A 19,846-nucleotide genomic window follows, 5' to 3' on the forward strand; every position below is an offset into this window, starting at 1 on the left:
TTTGTTTGCTGTAGTTGCAGCAGGACCGCAGGGCCTGGGCTGGAGCGGCTAGTTGTAACATTTGCATTGCAGCGATTTGCTGTGCATGCATCCATCTCTTCAAACATGTTTTAAATGGACAGTATTTGTCTTCGTAAGACTCCATCAAAAGCACATGTATGCACATTTAGCCAGATCAGAAGTAGAATGTATCATACTGTGTAACTGATTTGCAAATCGTTGTGATGTGTTCCAATTGTAGCACAACAACAAAGGAAACACACTGGTGCATGGGAAGGGCACGTTCCATTTTATTCTCCACTGTTGGAAGTTCTCTTTCAAATAACTAAACAAACTTTTCCGATGAGAATGCATTGCTGTTTGTGTAGAGCATCCTTGAAACTCCAGGAGGTGGTGGGGCCAGTGAAAGGTTAAGATGTAAGGACAATCTGCGTTTGACACTTTGTAGACCCCCCACCATACAGCTATTTTGACTCCACACAACACAAGAAGAGAAATGCCTCAAAGACAACGGTGACATGTCATTGTGTCATACTTAGAGGAGGCGCACAAGCCCCAGGGCGATGAATGAATGATGAAAATGTTATGGAGAGGCAGAAATAGAAGAACATGCAGGCATACTGCTGATATAGCACGGTAAGCCACACTGTCTGACTCCGACTGGGAGTAAGTACCAACTACTCCATTCTCCTCAGAAACACTCTTCATTCACTAAAGGGACAACCTGGTGCTAATTAAAATGCTCCAAAATGTCACCCACATACCCAGAGGTGATATAAGCTGAACAGGAAGTTACAGTTGCCTGTTTTCAAAGTCAGAACGCTGTCAACACAGGAAGGAACAATGTCTCCCCTGCCACCTCCACCACCTCCTTCACCCCTTTCTTTCTCCTCCTCCATCTCTGTGATTGAGTAGTCCCACAGCGGTTCTTTCAACTGCAACACTTCACCTGCAAAATGACTGCCAATTAATTACTTTTCCAATTATGTTTATTAGTGCAATAACTTATAAGCAATAAAACTCCTCTACCTTTTGAGGAGTTTTTTTGGTATTGAGTAAAAGAAAAGCCTTAATGAAGTTTAGATATCTCTCTCCAATGTGTATTGAAAGGCTGTGACTCAGTGAGGAGAACAATATTCCTTGGAGAAAATTAAATGTTTTGATTTTTTCAGTTCATTAGGGCACTGTAAAGGATACCTGTCAGCTGTGGTATTGGTTTAACAGACGGGAAAGTGTTAGGATCAATAAGACTGAGTAATGTCAAAGTGTCCGAGTCAGAGTCTCTGTGAAAGGGAACCGGGCAGCCAAGGAATTTATGATTCCAGGCGACTTGCCTTGAAGGTAGCAGACCTTTCATGCCTCATTGTGATCGTATTGATCGATCCATTTTCTCTTCAGTCTCTCATTAGTATTCTGGTCGTGGCTCTATAAACCAAACAATGCCCTTTTTGAAGAGAGCGTAGGCTGGGGTGCAGGGGGCAGGCAGTGAATTATTTCGCCCAGTACAGGGAAGTTTAGATCAAGTGCCAATCTCTACTGGAACTGACACCTCTCCTGAGCTCAGAATGGACTTTGAGCATAGTAGCTGTGGGACTAATACCAAAAGCACTGGTATTAGGAAGTATCTTTTCCCCCTACTCAACCATGGTTAATGAACCTATTCCCGTTATTGGCCAACAATAGAGAGCGTAAGGTAGGCAGAGGCTATGTGTCATACGGAAAATGCTCTGGTAATGATCAACATAATAATCAATCTGCCATGATAGTGTGGTAAGAATAACCTTTAGAGTGTGTTTTTGCCACAATGCCCGCCATCTCTCTCTCTCTCTCTCTTACTCTCTCTGTCTCTCTTTCTCTAGTGCCTCTTCTATTCTTAAAGAGCTGATTGGCTCTGGTTCAGTCCCTTAGAGAACACCTTTTTAACAGTACAAAGTGTCACCCGTTTGCATACTGGCAGCCATTTTGACAAAGAGCCAAGTATGACTTACCTTTCATGTTTTGTCCTCTGGTGCCACTGTGCCAATGTGAGGTCTCACCTGACTAAGCAGGCCTTTACTTTCAGATGACTTGCTGCTAGTGTTACAGTAGGTGACTGTGTCCCACATCTTTAATGCAACTCTATTGCAATATTCCATCGTTTAAATTATGGGGACAGAAACATTTTCGGTTCTGGTGCCTTCAGAAAGTATTCACACCCCTTGACTTTTTCCACACTTTGTTGTGTTACAAAGTGTTATTAAAATTGAATTAATTGTAATTTTTTGTTAACAATCTACACAAAATACTAAATACAAAATGATGGAAAATAAAACACTAATAAATATTGATTAGATAAGTATTCAACCCCCAAAGTCAATACATGTTAGAATCACATTTGGCAGTGATTATCAAATCAAAATCAAATCAAATCAAATGTATTTATATAGCCCTTCGTACATCAGCTGATATCTCAAAGTGCTGTACAGAAACCCAGCCTAAAACCCCAAACAGCAAGCAATGCAGGTGTAGAAGCACGGTGGCTAGGAAAAACTCCCTAGAAAGGCCAAAACCTAGGAAGAAACCTAGAGAGGAACCAGGCTATGTGGGGTGGCCAGTCCTCTTCTGGCTGTGCCGGGTGGAGATTATAACAGAACATGGCCAAGATGTTCAAATGTTCATAAATGACCAGCATGGTCCAATAATAATAAGGCAGAACAGTTGAAACTGGAGCAGCAGCACGGCCAGGTGGACTGGGGACAGCAAGGAGTCATCATGTCAGGTAGTCCTGAGGCATGGTCCTAGGGCTCAGGTCCTCCGAGAGAGAGAAAGAAAGAGAGAAAGAGAGAATTAGAGAGAGCACACTTAAATTCACACAGGACAACGAATAGGACAGGAGAAGTACTCCAGATATAACAAACTGACCCTAGCCGCCCGACACATAAACTACTGCAGCATAAATACTGGAGGCTGAGACAGGAGGGGTCAGGAGACACTGTGGCCCCATCCGAGGACACCCCCAGACAGGGCCAAACAGGAAGGATATAACCCCACCCACTTTGCCAAAGCACAGCTCCCACACCACAGATTATAGCTGTGAATCTTTCTGGGTCAGTCTCCAAGAGCTTTGCACACCAGGATTGTACAATATTTTCCCATTATTCTTTAAAAGATTATTCACGATCCGTCAAGTTGGTTGTTGATTATTGCTAGACAGCCATTTTCTAGTCTTGCCATAGCTTTTCAAGCTGATTTAAGTCAAAACTGTTGTTCTGCCCCTGAACAAGGCAGTTAACCCACTGTTCCTAGGCCGTCATTTAAAATAAGAATTTGTTCTTAACTGATTTGCCTAGTTAAATAAAGGTAAAATAAAAATAAATAAAACTGTAACTAGGCCACACAGGAACATTAAATGTCATCTTGGACACACATAGTGAGCCCATGCAACTTATTATGTGACTTGTTAAGCACATTTTTACTCCTGAACTTATTTAGGTTTGCCATAACAAAAGGGTTGAACACTTATTGACTCAAGACATTTCAGCTTTTAATTTTTTAATTTTTTTTATTCATTTGTAAAGATTGCTAAGAACATAATTCCACTTTGATGTTATGGGGTATTGTGTATAGGTCATGACACAAAATGTAAATGCAAATCCATTTTAAATTCAGGCTGTAACACAACAAAACGTGGAGAAAGTCAAGGGGTGTGAATACTTTCTGAAGGCAATGTGTCATCACAACAGTATTTCTGTATCATTTAATATGAATTCATTGATTGATACTTTGTAAGATGGTAGTTGAACTATTACTTGAACTATTACTACTGCTCAGTAGTACCACTACTAGTAGTACTACTATTAACTTGCGAGCTAATATGATGTGGGAGGCAGACAGTTCCATGTGGTGCAATGCTTTCAGTCTGTGAACTGAACTGCATTTAGGAAAATCCTCCTTGGATTCCCGACCTGTGGAAACAAGAGTGGTGTTGGGATCCTACACATCCAGCCACCTGCTGAGAATCCAATCCAGTGCTTGCTCTTCATTACCCCTCCCCAAAGTCTTCCCACAGAACTCTGCAGGGCACCAATACACAGTAATGCAAACTGATGCCCCCAGTAATCTCACTATCACATGGATAAAGCCCTGATTTGTAGCTACTTTAACTAGGCGGGGGCCTAGTGTTGTAGGTCAACTGTGGAATGTTGCCCTCCAAACACTCAGTTCATGTGTTGTGATTTAGTTATTTCTGGGCACATTCACTGACTAGTTTACAGCGTTGCCTGGAGGGCCTTCCAGGGGGCAGGTGCTCAAAATGTACAACTTTTTTTCCAAACATTTTTATTAGCATAGGCCTATTTATTTCTGCAACAACACGCTCACTCATCATCACAAATGGTAAGCAAGCTAGTTACAGTGCCTCCTAAAGACATGATTGACATTGGGAAAAGAGGGTGGGCTATCAGCCGATCATTGATGTTGAGGTTTGATGTAAATCTCTAGTTTGCTAGCTCAATGTCTTTTACTCTGTCTTTCTGCCTCTCTCTGGTGCGCTTAGCCAACAAGCCCAAATATTGATGATGTAGGCTATGTCAAGGGTTCTTAAGTATTCATTCAACGGTATGCTGCTGTGGCAGTACTGTTGATATTTAAACAAAGTAGCTGGCAACACACACTTGACCGGTGACCGCATCTCTCAAGCCATGTATGTTTGGATACCGGAGGCACGCAATCTCCGTACAGGACAGATCAGCAGGCGCAACCAACGGACTGGCATGTGCTCTGCACAGATAGGGATAGAGCCCTATCTGTTTCCGTTTCAAGTTTTAAGGTCACGTGCACAAGTACACTAAAATGCAAGCTCTAAACCCAACAATGCAGTAATCAGTAACAATGTAGTACTAAAAATAACATAAGGTAGAATAAAAACACACGAGAAATAGAAATAAGGAGTAAGAAGAACACGAGAAAGTAAGTAAGCTAAACGGGTTCAGTTCCAATACCATATTTACAATGTTTTACTGAATCAATAAAGGTAGATATGTATAGGGGTATGGTGACTAGGCATCAGAATATATGATAAACAGAGCAGCAGCTTATATAATTGCCCTGTATGTGCGTGTGTGTGTGTGTGTGTGTGTGTGTGTGTGTGTGTGTGTGTGTGTGTGTGTGTGTGTGTGTGTGTGTGTGTGTGTGTGTGTGTGTGTGTGTGTGTGAGCAAATGACGTGTGCTCGTGTGCATGCTTGTGCGTGTGCGTGCATGCTTTTGTGTGTGTGTTGGAGTGTCAGTGGTCGTGAGTGTGTAGAGTCCTGTGAGTGTGTAGAGTCCTGTGAGTGTGTAGAGTCCTGTGAGTGTGTAGAGTCCTGTGAGTGTGTAGAGTCCTGTGAGTGTGTAGAGTCCTGTGAGTGTGCATAGAAAAGGTGCAAAACAAATACAAGTGTCAACTCAGATAGTCCATGTAGCAATTGTTTTGCTGGTTGCCTGTCAAATGATAACAGCTATGGATGAAACGTAATTTACTTTATGCCTCTAAATTGGAATTAGACTCATTATAAATGTGTGGCATAAAGGCCTGAAGGTGTAAGTAGCTATTTAGGTCTGTGGTCCATTAAAGGGCACATCTCATACTATCATGTCTTCGTGGGGAATACTGACTTGAGCTCTAAAATGTGCATGTTTTACTCCAGACCTAATCGTTTTGGATCATGTTGTTGAGAATACAGGGTGAACTTTGTTGATTCATAATTCTGATTTCCATTTATTTTTCCTGTAGAGCAAAAACAATTGTATGGGGATTATTATTTATTTTTATTAGCAACAAGGTGATCATAATGTGATTATACAGTTTGGCCTGAATCAATTAACAAGTTACAAGTCAATAGTGCAATGTGGCTTAATAAGGAGGACACTGCAGTTGCCTCCTGAGCCAAACATTCCCTCCCTTTCTTATTTAGAGAGAACATCTAATCAAATCTTCCCTTCCTCATTATTGGTAAACCCCAAACAAAACTCTTATCTGTTACTGAGGCGATATGTTTCTCTCTCAATTTCATTACAACTTTACAGCTGTCTGTTTCTTGGGTCTACCCAAGTAGAGGACAAGGGTTTAATCTAATTCTTTCCCTCTAAACTGCATAATCAGAATATGCATTATACATTTTAAAAGCAGATAGCATCAATTATTCCTCCACTGAATATGTAAAGCAGATGCAAATTGGTGTGAACTACTTTCCTTCTAATTAGGCTTTCCCACTCAGCTGTCTGCAAAAACAAACAAAAAAACCATTTCAACAGGCATTCTTTAAGACCGTCCCCCAATATGACTGCCCTAGCTGCGGTTTGAAGGCAGATGAATAACAAAAGACATCGAAGTGATCAGGGGGTGAATTACATTGATCTGAGTATCTAAATGCTGCGCTAGTGAGGGGACGGCTGTTATGCAGAGCAGCACCTTTCTCAAATACAATGTCTATCTCCACCATGTCTAATCAGTGCAGAGGAGTCCTGCTGGGTTTGGGATTGGTTAAGGCTCATGAGTCAGGTGGTATACATAGTAGTTAAACTGCTGCTTATCCTGCTCTCCTCCCTCCTTTTGGTTGTTAGGTGTTTTTGTTTTCCTCTGAAATTAGAGTTAGTGCATATCTCTGTCTGTGTTTTGCCTTTGTTCACCTTTGTTTAACCATTCCTACGTTGTTATGGGGTATTGTGTTGTTGTGCATCGTAATGCAGTGATTTGCCTGTTGCAGATTGAGAAACCATGAGAGGTGTGATGTGTTTGTCAAGTACACGATGTTCTGGATCTTTTTAAAATATTTAAATAGCTTCCAAATGATCTCAGAAAATATTTTCCCTAATAGATTTGAATGCTTATCCTGTCAGTGGGTAACTGGCTCTGCCATTCTTAGAAATGCTGTATGGATTACTGGGAAAGGAACTACATAAAGTAATGAATCTCTGTTTTGACTCATGCCCCCTCTTGGAAACGAGTGGCAGTGGAATTAGATTTTCAAAATCTTTCTCAATTAATTCCATTCCGTAGTCTCACATTAAATAAATATTTAATTTTGACCATATTGGTTTTCTTTAATCCATTACTTAGAAAGTCACATACTTTATCCTACCTTTCTTTGGAGATTAGACAGCTACTTATCAATATTCCATTAAATAGATTTCATGAACCTCATACTGTAACCTACCACTCTTATATCTAGTAAAAAAAGTATACTTTTTTATTTGTTTAATTACATTGGGATGTAGTAGATGAAATGTCAGCGAAGTTGTCATGAATGACAGGAGAAAAGTTGCTTTACGGTGTTGTAATAAGCATAGAAGCAGCAGGATGTCTTACAAACAGTATGCTAGTGTGTCTCTCTCCTAGCACTAATGACTAGTCCTCTGTCAAATAACTACAATTGTAATATATAGCCAAAGTGCAGGAACCTTGTATCCACACTGTAGTTAGGTACTGTTTGCTGCAGACAGGTTTAATCAGATGTCTTACTCTTAGGTGTTGATTGATTAATGCCCTGGGTTTCTCTTTCTAGCACTAATCCTCCCGCCCCATGCTAAAACATGGCTCTCCCCTACAGCAGTGCACTTGTTTGGGCTGACCTGGCACCTGCAGCCAGCAGATGGGCAGCTCTATGAGAATGGACTCAGCAAACTGGACAGAGACTCAGAGAGCATAGACATAACCTTCACGCCCTTCGGTCTGCCCGGCCTCAACAACACCAACAAAGGTAAGCGGTGGTGGGCAAAGATTGATGTTATGAAGCCTCCAGGTTTTGATTCACATTGTCAGACCATACAACAAAAGCTAGAGCAAGGGGCGATCCAAGGGCTCTCTCCTCCTATTTGTCTTCCTCTGTGTTTACATAAGAAACCTGTTGTTTCATAACCAGCGTGTTGGATTGAATATGTTTCGGCAAGGAGAATGATTTCCTTCTTGTGCGATGCTTATTGTGGGTCAGATAAAAGAGCCGGTAGGAAGGTGGGTGGGTGGCGCACAGGTCATCCTCCAGTTAAAACGCCTCATGTGTTCACAGGTCATCCTCGAGTTAAAACGCCTCATGTGTTCACAGGTCATCCTCCAGTTAAAACGCCTCATGTGTTCACAGGGCATCCTCCAGTTAAAACGCCTCGTGTTCACAGGACATCCTCGAGTTAAAACGCCTCATGTGTTCACAGGTCATCCTCCAGTTAAAACGCCTCATGTGTTCACAGGTCATCCTCCAGTTAAAACGCCTCATGTGTTCACAGGTCATCCTCCAGTTAAAACGCCTCATGTGTTCACAGGACATCCTCCAGTTAAAACGCCTCATGTGTTCACAGGTCATCCTCGAGTTAAAACGCCTCATGTGTTCACAGGTCATCCTCGAGTTAAAACGCCTCATGTGTTCACAGGTCATCCTCGAGTTAAAACGCCTCATGTGTTCACAGGTCATCCTCGAGTTAAAACGCCTCATGTGTTCACAGGTCATCCTCGAGTTAAAACGCCTCATGTGTTCACAGGGCATCCTCCAGTTAAAACGCCTCATGTGTTCACAGGACATCCTCCAGTTAAAACGCCTCATGTGTTCACAGGACATCCTCCAGTTAAAACGCCTCATGTGTTCACAGGGCATCCTCCAGTTAAAACGCCTCGTGTTCACAGGTCATCCTCCAGTTAAAACGCCTCATGTGTTCACAGGACATCCTCCAGTTAAAACGCCTCATGTGTTCACAGGGCATCCTCCAGTTAAAACGCCTCATGTGTTCACAGGGCATCCTCCAGTTAAAACGCCTCATGTGTTCACAGGGCATCCTCCAGTTAAAACGCCTCATGTGTTGACAGGTCATCCTCCAGTTAAAACGCCTCATGCGTTCACAGGGCATCCTCCAGTTAAAACGCCTCATGTGTTCACAGGGCATCCTCCAGTTAAAACGCCTCATGTGTTCACAGGGCATCCTCCAGTTAAAACGCCTCATGTGTTCACAGGGCATCTTCGAGTTAAAACGCCTCATGTGTTCACAGGGCATTGCCTCCATTAGCACGATAAAGATATGATTATATACATTTCCCACTTCCAAAAAATAAAAAATAAACTCCTAGAATCAGCGAGATAGAGATATAGCATTATGCCAATAACACCAGACCAACCCTGGGGTCCCAAATACCGCAGACGTACAATTCCATTGCGGCAATGAGTGAAATAATTCAGTTCCATTCCACATAATTCAATCTCATTTCTATAAGCGCGTGAACCAGAAAATGTTCTCTGCAACTAGGGCAATGTTGAAGAGTAGATTAAAATCAAATCAGTTATGAAAATATTGGATTGCCCCTGCATAAGCACATAATGGATCTCAGTAAAAGCTTGGTGTCTGAGTTTCAATATTCCCATATCATAGGCCTCTGACACATCCATCCTTTCTCCTCAAAGGGGAGGAATAGGAAACTACAGGTAGTACTGCTAGGTTGAGACAGTATATAAGGCTGTGTACACTCTGTGGCTAGTACAATGTAGCGCAGCTGTGCTGGGTTACATTAGCATGCATTGACTATGAAGTAATCATGAGGAGCTTCATGTGCAGTTAATTAAAGTAAGAGAGTGTGGATTAATCCCCTAGCAGGCTACCGCCCACAGCGTCATCTTTAACTCTTTCAGACCAGAGGTCCTCCAGCAAGCTCCACTTCTGAACCTCCCTGTTCTACGAAACAAATTAGAATGACGTTGCATTTGATCCACTTTAGACCTTTACCTTAGTATACAGAATTACAGAATTATTATGTATATATATTTTTTTTCTTTCATTGGCATTTCTCACTTGTAGTTCTGGGAATTTTCTTAGAGCTTCAGACTTTTTTTTATTGGACCTTCCCATAGGATGATGTGTTGGACCAGTCCCTATAATTCAGCCTCTGTATTTGGTCTAAGTATGTACATTTTCTTTAGAATAGCAATCAGATTTGTATTTTTATTTAACTTTTTTTATTTTATTTATCCCAGCCCCCGTCCCCTCAGGAGGCCTTTTGCTTTTTGGTAGGCTGTCATTGTAAATAAGAATTTGTTCTTAACTGTCTTGCCTAGTTAAATAAAGGTTAAAAAATATATATATATTATTATCAGCATAGATCTGATGGATGAAAGGGTATAGAATAGTCTCAATCAACAGACAGACCCAAGTATTAAAATCTTGTTCTATTCAGCTGTCCAATTGTGAGGGAAAATTATAACTAATTGAAAAGACGGTTTCATTTCATTGTAAATAGATTACTGGAATAATTGTTTTATCAGGGTAACCCTTAGGCTATGAGAATTAATTTGCTTGTATGCCAGACTATTTTGAAACGCTTTTCTAATTTACCTCCCAACCCCACCCTCTGAACCCAGTTTAAGTGACAGGTGAGATGGCCTGCAGGAGAGGCACCAGCTAGATATGCCTTCATTACCCTGTAATGAGTTCTGTGGTGGCAGTGGCACAGACCAAACACCACCTCTCCTAAACCGCGTAACACAGCTATACACAGTGATTGAGTTAGTAAATGCATTCTGGTAGCACAAAGTAACTCTGCCATTACCTTGTCCACCTGCTCCAGTCTGGTGGTGTTTTCTTGACAAAAAATGGTCTCCGTTTCTATGATAACCAAACCAATCTTTTTCACAAGGTTGTCAAGACTAATGTGTGACCAATCCATGTGATCGATGTCTAGACATGTATGTGTATTTAGATGGTTTTTAAAAACACATTTAGATTAAGTAAAAAGACATTTAAAAACATGTGGTTTCCAGAGCTCTGTACATTGAGTTATGTGAAGATAAGAAGACACCAAACAGATAAAATTACACTGTTAGAACAACGGGTTCCAAAGGGTTCTTCAGCTGTCCCCATAGAAGAACCCTTTTTGGTTCCAGGTACAACCCTTTTTGGTTCCAGGTAGAACCCTTTTTGGTTACATGTAGAAAAATGGAGTTCTACCTGGAACCAAAAGGGTTCTTCAAAGGGTTCTCCTATGGGGACAGCCGAATAACTCTTTAAAGTTCTAGATAGCAGCTTTTTTCTTAGAGCTTAATGTGTACAGTAGAGCTGAACTGATCTCATGTTACCTGCCAGGAGAGAGAGAATCAATAATGTGACACCCTGGTATGTTGGCATACCTGCCAGAGAGCAGACACCAGGGGTTACCAGCACAGAGTAATTAGATCACGCCTGGTTGTGGAAGGTGTTTGCTCAAGCATCCGGTAGCTCGCTGGTCTTCTCCTTCCTCACCATAGTATAACACCATATTAGATATGGTTGTTTTTCCTTTCTGTTTACAGTTGTGTAGCACGAGTTTGAACAGATGCAGGGTTTCATCTGACAATGAGGATAGAACGTTTCCTAAAAGGACCGAGGAGGATTTATTAGTCGAGGCAATGAAATGAAACGGATTAAAGTCTGCCTGTATTTTCTCTCATTATCTGATAGCGGCAGAGGGAGAGCCAATATCTAGGTGCAGCAACAAACGTTGTTCTCATTTGTGTTTATACCCATTTGTGCATTTATTTTCATTTGGTGCAAATTGTGTGTGTGTGTGTGTGTGTGTGTGTGTGTGTGTGTGTGTGTGTGTGTGTGTGTGTGTGTGTGTGTGTGTGTGTGTGTGTGTGTGTGTTTGTGTTTTACACCATATAGATAAGGAGCTATTCCACAGGGGGAAAGCGATAGACCGAGGGGAGGTGGACATTGGTACCCAGGTGATGCAGGTCATTCCCCCAGGTCTGTTCTGGCGTTTCCACATCACCATCCACCACCCAGAGTATGTCAAGTTCAACGTCTCCCTGGCACGGGACGCCCTCTTGGGGATCTATGGGCGTAGGAACATCCCCCCTACACACACACAGGTACTGTACCCCCTACCTACCTCGTACACACAAGAGCACTACACCCACTCCCATGATAAACAGTCATACTGTAGACTCTTATGTATTCCCACTCCCGCAATGACTGAAACACCCCAATACACACTCAAGTAACTAAATAAACACCTGGTTCATCTACACACAAGCACAGATACACACCCACACATGCACAGATACACACCCACACATGCACAGATACACACCCACACATGCACAGATACACTCCCACACATGCACAGATACACACCCACACATGCACAGATACACACCCACACATGCACAGATACACACCCACACATGCACAGATACACACCCACACATGCACCGTTACACACCAACCTCGATGCTAATGAGTGTACCCCAGTCCCTACACACAACTACCTTTCCTGCATCCCTCTGTCAGCCTTCCGTCTCACTCTTCACCCACATGGAAACCCACGATAAAAAGCTGGACCAGGCAGATACTGAATTAACTACAGTACTGTTGGCTACATACAGTACCAGTACTTTTGTCAAATTCATAATGAGCTTCAATGTATGTAGTTTATTGTTATGGAATGAATGCAATTAAGGAAATATCTAGTGGAACTAATGTGATGTCAGTAAAATGCCTAAACTCCCCAATCACTGCGTGTTACCAAAGATATTATCTAAGATTATCAGTTCCAATCATTCAAGAAATTGTGATCTGTCGTAATTCAATTAAATACTCCTTATTTATGGCTCATTTGTATACTAATTTGCATATGTAGGTGCATGGATACAAACAATTAATGAATGATAATTGAAAGTTTCCTTTCAAACCCAGATGTCCTTTTTGTTCTGTGAGGATGCTCATAATCATTATAGTAATCACACACACAGTACCAGTCAAACGTTTGGACACACCTACTCATTCCCGGGTTTTTCCTTATTTGGAGTATTTTGACATTATAGAATAATAGTGAAGACATCAAAACTATGAAATAACACATATGGAATCATGTAGTAACCAAAAAAAGTGTTAAACAAATCAAAATATATTTTATATTTGAGATTCTTCAAAGTAGCCACCCTTTGCCTTGGCAGCAGCAAATGGGGATCCATAATAAACACAAAGTCCTGTCTCAGTGGGGCTGGCTAATCCCACACCATCATTAGATGTCTCTGTCAGCCAGGTCGGCTGATTCAGCTGATCCCAGTTCAGTTTTTTGCCCCTGCACGCAGTCACACATATGTTGCCTCGGACCATCCCTCATTACATCTGCTGATAGAATACCCAGCAGGTCATGGGGCTGAGCACTCAGGGTCACAGCGAGACCGCCACACAAGCGACTCATCTGTCACAAGGCTGTTTCAGCGGCCTCAGCAAACCCAGCAGGCTTCCGCATGATGAATCCTAATAGGATGTTTTTAGTCATTAATCTGAGTCAGTCCCCTTGGCGGCACGCACAGTTCAGACTTTTCTTTCAAGGAGATTTTGTCACTATTGGCCATTTCCGCTTCAGTGTGACATCATTTGCCGATCCCCAGCTGAAAGTGAATAATGGAGGGACTGCGATCGCCTCTTCTACCTCCTCTTCTGCTGCTTTGCGTCACTGATGAGTTGAAATGCAGGGGCCCGATGGCTATGGTGCCCCAGCGGTTCTACTGAATTACAAACATCGTTTTCCTTTTGTTCCGTAGGGGAGCATTTGTCTCTCATAAGAGAACCTGAGTCATAGAGTGATTCTGAGGCCTAGGGGCATGTCATTGGAGTTACGGACCTGGCCTCACCAAGCCCTGGGTTTATTATTTAGGAAGGGTGGAGGAGTGAAGACAGACCTCCCTCTGAGCCCAGCAGGCGGAAAGGCTTTGCTGCATGCAGTCACCAGCCGACTGCAGTGTAATACCAGCCCTGGCCCCTGCTTATCTCCAAGAGCACACACAAACATGAGTGACTCTGGCGCAGCTAAGGCACTGTGTCCCGCTCCAGGCTACTGTCATATCCTACTCATCTGGTAATACAGCATGGGGGCCTGTCTCTTTATTACGCTCATTAAGGGCAAAGTCAAAAGGTGGCTCGGGAGCTTTTGCATATGGTTAAGTTCCAGTTATTTTAAGATGGATGACAGGATACGATACAGCACATTATGATTTCTGGTTTTGGCCCGTTCCCAGAGATAGGTATGTGTGCTGTGATGTCGGAGGAACCCTCATACACCCTGTCAGTCAGGGCACGTCAGTATGCCGTCGCCGACAGAGATGGCCGCCTCGCTTCGCGTTCCTAGGAAACTATGCACAAGCATTTCGCTACACTCGCATTAGCATCTGCTAACCATGTGTATGTGACAAAAAAAATTGGATTTGATTTGCCCAACCAGGAACTTGTGATGTCCCAATTTTTGACTCTCAAACCATGGCTACATATTTAATCTGATGTTTTCTCTTCCTCCTGCAGTTTGACTTTGTCAAGCTCCTGGACGGGAAGCAGCTGATCAAACAGGAGGTTCAGATGGTAGCGGAGGATTCCAACGCGTCTCCCAGGAACCTGATCCTCTCCTCCCTCCAGGAGACGGGCTTCATAGAGTACATGGACGCTGGAACCTGGTACCTGGCTTTCTACAACGACGGAAAGAAAATGGAACAAGTTTTTGTTCTGAGCACTGCCATCGGTAATTGGCTTCTCGTTATGTAAAAAGTAGAATAGGTTCTCCACATTGTCAGACACTAATGAAAATTGCATCGCCATGCAATCATGTTTGGGAGCAGTAATGAAGTCTTATAATTACTGCAGATGTACAGAAAAATACAGAGCATGTGACATTATTTCCAGGAAAAAGGTTTGCGAAACAAGCTGCCATTTTAACATCAAACGGGTTGAGTTCTGTTGCTCATTGCAAGGAGCTGCAGTCTGTCAGCCTTAATTGATTGACCTTTTGTCAAGCGTCTGTAAGCCTCTGCTGAGAGACGAGACAATGCATTCCTCCTAATGCTCTCTCTCACCAGCCTCTCCTGAAAATGCTTTTGCTGTCTTTTAAAACGGATTGTTTAAAAGGTAGTTCAAGAATGGTACTGCAGTGTATTTCTGGAAATGTCCGTTTCCATTTTCTTCATAATTATGTAGAATATCTGAAGAGTTTTTTCCCAAACGCTATATCCACCAATATTTCACATTTGTGTTTTTTCATCAGAAATGATTGCTTATGGGTACCTTCATGTGTGTGTAAATTTTTATTCATCAATTTTAGAGGTCTTTGAAAAATCTTGCGTTTTGCAAAAAACACGACATCTATTGTTTAGCATAATAGGAATGTTTCTGTATCCTGTATATATGACTGTGATATGTGGTTAATGGGCCCCCCATAGCCTTCTTAAGATGAATGCACTTACTGTAAGTTACTCTGCATTAGAGCATCTGCTAAATGACTAAATGCAAATACTTTACGTACAGTACATACTGTATCTCATATTATTTATTGAGTTAATTTTGTCACAGATTTATAATTTGTAAATTTCTTTATAAAAAGCATAGTTATTTGTTACATTTGACTGTGTGAAACCTAGCAGTACTACTTACAGGGTTGTATTTCTTTGAGAGTGAGGCGGATATATAGCATTTATATATAGCATTTATAGGATATATAGTGCATTCAGAAAGTATTCAGACCCCTTGACTTTTTAAACATTTTGTTACGTTACAGCCTTATTCTAAAATTGATTAAATTATGTATTTTTCTCATCAATCTACACACGATACCCCATAATGACAAAGGGAAACCAGGTTTTTAGAGATTTTTGCTCATTTATTGAAAATAAAAACAGAAATACCTTATTTACATAAGTATTCAGATCTTTACTATGAGACTTGAAATTGAGCTCAGGTGCATCCTGTTTCCATTGATCAGCCATGAGATATTTCTACAACTTGATTGTCCACCTGTGGTAAATTCAATTGATTGGTCATGATTTTGAAAGGCACCCACCTGTCTATATAGGTCCCAAAGTTGACAGTGCATGTCAGAGCAAAAACCAAGCCATGAGGTTGAAGGAATTGTCCGTGGAGCTCCGAGACAGGACTGTGTCGAGGCACAGATCTGGGGAAGGGTGCCAAAAAGTGTCTGCAGCATTGAAGGTCCCCAAGAACACAGTGGCCTCCATCATTCTTAAATGGAAGAAGTTTGAAACCACCAAGACTCTTCCTAGAGCTGACTGCCCGACCAAACTGAGCAATCGGGGGAGAAGGGCCTTGGTCAGGGAAGTGACCAAAAACCCGATGGTCACTCTGACAGAGATCCAGAGTTCCTCTTTGGACATGAGAGTACGTTCCAGAAGGACAACCATCTCTGCAGCACTCCACCAATCAGGCCTTTATGGTAGATTGGCCAGACGGAAGCCACTTCTCAGTAAAAGGCACATGACAGCCCGCTTGGAGTTTGCCAAAAGCCACCTAAAGGACTCTCGGACCATGAGAAACAAGATGCTCTGATCTGATGAAACCAAGATTGAACTCTTTGGCCTGAATGTCAAGCGTCATGTCTGGAGGAAACCTCCATCATGCTGTGGGGATATTTTTCAGCGGCAGGGACTGGGAGACTAGTCGGGATCGAGGGAAATATGAATGGAGCAAAGTACAGAGATCCTTGATAAAAACCAGGACCTCAGACTGGGCGCCCAGGACCCTAAGCACACAGCCAAGACAATGCAGGAGTGTCTTTGGGACAAGTCTCTGAATGTCTTTGAGTGGCCCAGCCAGAGCCCAGACTTGAACCCGAACGAACATCTCTGGAGAGACCTGAAAATAGCTGTGCAGCAACGCTTCCCATCCAACCTGACAGAGCTTGAGAGGATCTGCAGAGAAGAATGGGAGAATCCCTAACTACAGGTGTGCCAAGCTTGTAGCGTCATACCCAAGAAGACTCAAGGCTGTAATCGCTGCCAAAGGTGCTCCAACAAAGTCCTGATTAAAGGGTCTGAATACTTAAGAAAATGTCAATTTCAGTTTTTTTATTTGCGATAAATTGGCATACATTTCTAAAAATCTGTTTTTGCTTTGTCATTATGGGGTGTGTGTAGATTGATGAGGAGGGAAAAAACAATTTCAATCATTTTAGAATAAGGCTGTAACGTAACATAATGTGGAAAATGTCAAAGGGTCTGAATAATTTCCAAATGTACTGTAATAGCAAAAAACGTGCTTATTTTTCTCTTTGAAATGAAACCATCAAGTGATAGATTTTAAACAATTACATTTCTGTCATTGAACAACCCCATGTCAAAGTTAGATAGTGAAAAAACACACCAATCTTTTTAATCATTTCTTTAAACAATAAAAGCTCATTTACAAACATTTTTGAAAATGGATATATAGTGTTTTGGAATGAAACTCTTCATCTGTTACCTTATTGTCATTCAGCATGTTAGATTATAATATGGCGTCAGGTGTGGTCAAACACAAATCCTCTAGTTGGATCAGGGCCCCCAAAAAGTTGGTATAAAAGAAATAGCGCTCCACCACGTACCTTTATTAATAAACACACGTTTGGATACCAACCAGGATCTTCGTCAGATCATTTGTGGGATCGAAATGATGTTTGTTTATTAATAAATGTCTCAACGGATGCACAAAGTAAGTAATAGTCTTCATTATACCATGAGTTGGCACCATTTTTCTCCTTTGTGTTTCTGCCTAGCCCATGTGTTGTGTTGTTTACTACTTTCTCTGTGTCTGTAGAAACCATGGACGGCTGCTCCACCAACTGTAAGGGGAACGGTGAATGTGTAGCAGGCCACTGCCACTGCTTCACCGGCTTTCTGGGACCAGACTGCTCAAAAGGTATATTACAGAGATTGAACAGGATCTTAAGCACTTTCAAATTCGTAACATATAAAATGCTCTCTGTAGCCGATGTGAGTAAGACCTTTAAACAGGTCAACGTACACAAGGCCACAGGCCAGACGGATTACCAGGACGTGTACTCCGAGCATGCGCTGACCAACTGGCAAGTGTCTTCACTGACGTTTTCAACCTGTCTCTGACTGAGTATATAATACCAACATGTTTCAAGCAGACCACCATAGTCCCTGTGCCCAAGAACACTAAGGTAACCTGCCTCAATGACTCAACGACCCGTAGCACTCATGTCTGTAGCCATGAAGTGCTTTGAAAGGCTGGTCATGGCTCACATCAACACCATCATCCCAGAAACAGTAGACCCATTTCCAATTTGCATACCGCCCTAACAGATCCACAGATGATGCAATCTCTATTGCACTCCACACTGCCCTTTCCCATCTGGACATAAGGAACACCTATGTGAGAATGCTATTCATTGACTACAGCTCAGTGTTCAACACCATAGTGCCCTCAAAGCTCATCACTAAGCTAAGGACCCTGGGACTAAACACCTCCCTCTGCGACTGAATCCTGGACATCCTGACGGGCCACCCCCATGGTAAGGGTAGGTAACAACACATCCGCCACGCTGATCCTCAACACGGGGGGCCCCTCAGGGGTGCGTGTTCAGTCCCCTCCTGTACTACCTGTTCACTCATGACTGCCTGGCCAGGCACGACTCCAACACCATCATCAAGTTTCCCGATGACACAACTGATCACCCATAAATAGAATAATATTCCACACCAACATTACAGAAAACCCTCAAATTGCTGAAATAAGTAATTAAATCATTGATGAGACAATAGTCATATTAACTGATAACTAGAATAGCAGTGCAGATGGCAGTGATGTGTTATATGGGGGAATGCTACACACTTTGTGGTGCAGCAGAAAGGTCAGCATACCGCAAATGTCACTGATGAAAGGTGTTTCTTTCGTATTTCAGCTGTACAGTGTACCACTTACTGTAAAACCCCATGTCATTGCATTTTCAAGTGAAAAACGTTCACATGTTAAAATAAGTGCTGAGCAATTACCCAAAATGCCGGTTAGTTTTTGTTTTTTAAACAACTAATTCACCAAAGGCTGTTCAATTATTTGAATTCAATTTAGTTCTTATTTTTTTCTGTGAGCTCAATGCACACATTGCACAGTTTCTCTAGATATAAATCAAGTCAAGCCTAAACTGTGGGATGTAAGTAGGGAGTTGTAGTTTTGAACAGGCCAATATTCTACATAGTTTAGGGCAAGTGGTAACATGGTAATTAACTACAATGACCGTAATCCATTGTGCACCTACTTGTCCAGTCTCTTAGAGAGCAGTTGCTTCGCAAGGTATTTCTACCTGAAAATAAGTGATTGATAATTGGTATTTAGCAGTCATAAAAGTTTGCTTTATTTATTTTGAAGAACTCCTAAAATAGTGATTTTGTCAGACAGCATAGGCAGCAGCTCTATAGAGGTGAGATGATGACCTGGAATTAAATAACTGAAATATTTTATGGATAAAGGATGGTTAATAAGTGATAAGCAGCAATGGGCAGTCACTACCATCATGGGACTTTTATTAATTGTTTTATTCTCTGTTACAGCATTCAACCCACATAATACATAGTACATTTAATGTATTTATTCAACTAAGCAAGTCAGTTAAGAACAAATTCTTATTTACAATGACGGCCTACCCCAGCCAAACCCGGACGACACTGGGCCAATTGTGCACCGCCCTATGGGACTACCAATCACGGCCGGTTGGGATTCAGCCTGGAATCGAACCAGGGCCTGTAGTGACACCTCTAGATGGAGTGCCATAGACCGCTGTGCCACTCAGGCGCACAAATAAATGACCAAAACCGAAAATGAAAACTGATAATTTTTTAATAATCTAACCAAAACCGAACCGACCTCAAATTAACACTACTTAAAATCTGTATCTCACATGTTTTCACATGTGCAGTTTCATGTTATCACATGTTGCTTTTACATGTTGTCACATGTTATCACATTAACTTGACATAAGATCACATGTGATTACATGAAATTCATGTGTTTTTTTCTGTGTGGGTACTGTTTTATTAAGCCTGGTGCTTCATAATGCATTCTGCCAATATTATCAACGCTAAAAGCCATTCT

The 19,846-nt window shown here is 41.9% G+C and overlaps 1 protein-coding gene across 1 annotated transcript in view; it reads left to right on the top strand.

Moving 5' to 3' along the window:
• LOC112250235 (teneurin-1-like) overlaps nt 1–19,846 on the top strand; it is a 180,122-nt gene that overhangs the window by 108,473 nt on the left and 51,803 nt on the right. Inside the window, exons 6-9 of the mRNA XM_042309579.1 lie at nt 7,567–7,716; nt 11,630–11,838; nt 14,276–14,489; nt 17,549–17,650. Coding sequence (XP_042165513.1) covers nt 7,567–7,716; nt 11,630–11,838; nt 14,276–14,489; nt 17,549–17,650 — 675 coding nt within the window. The remainder of the gene's footprint in view (nt 1–7,566; nt 7,717–11,629; nt 11,839–14,275; nt 14,490–17,548; nt 17,651–19,846) is intronic.

This window comes from Oncorhynchus tshawytscha, linkage group LG30 (assembly GCF_018296145.1).
Source record: "Oncorhynchus tshawytscha isolate Ot180627B linkage group LG30, Otsh_v2.0, whole genome shotgun sequence".
Lineage (NCBI taxonomy): Eukaryota > Metazoa > Chordata > Actinopteri > Salmoniformes > Salmonidae > Oncorhynchus > Oncorhynchus tshawytscha.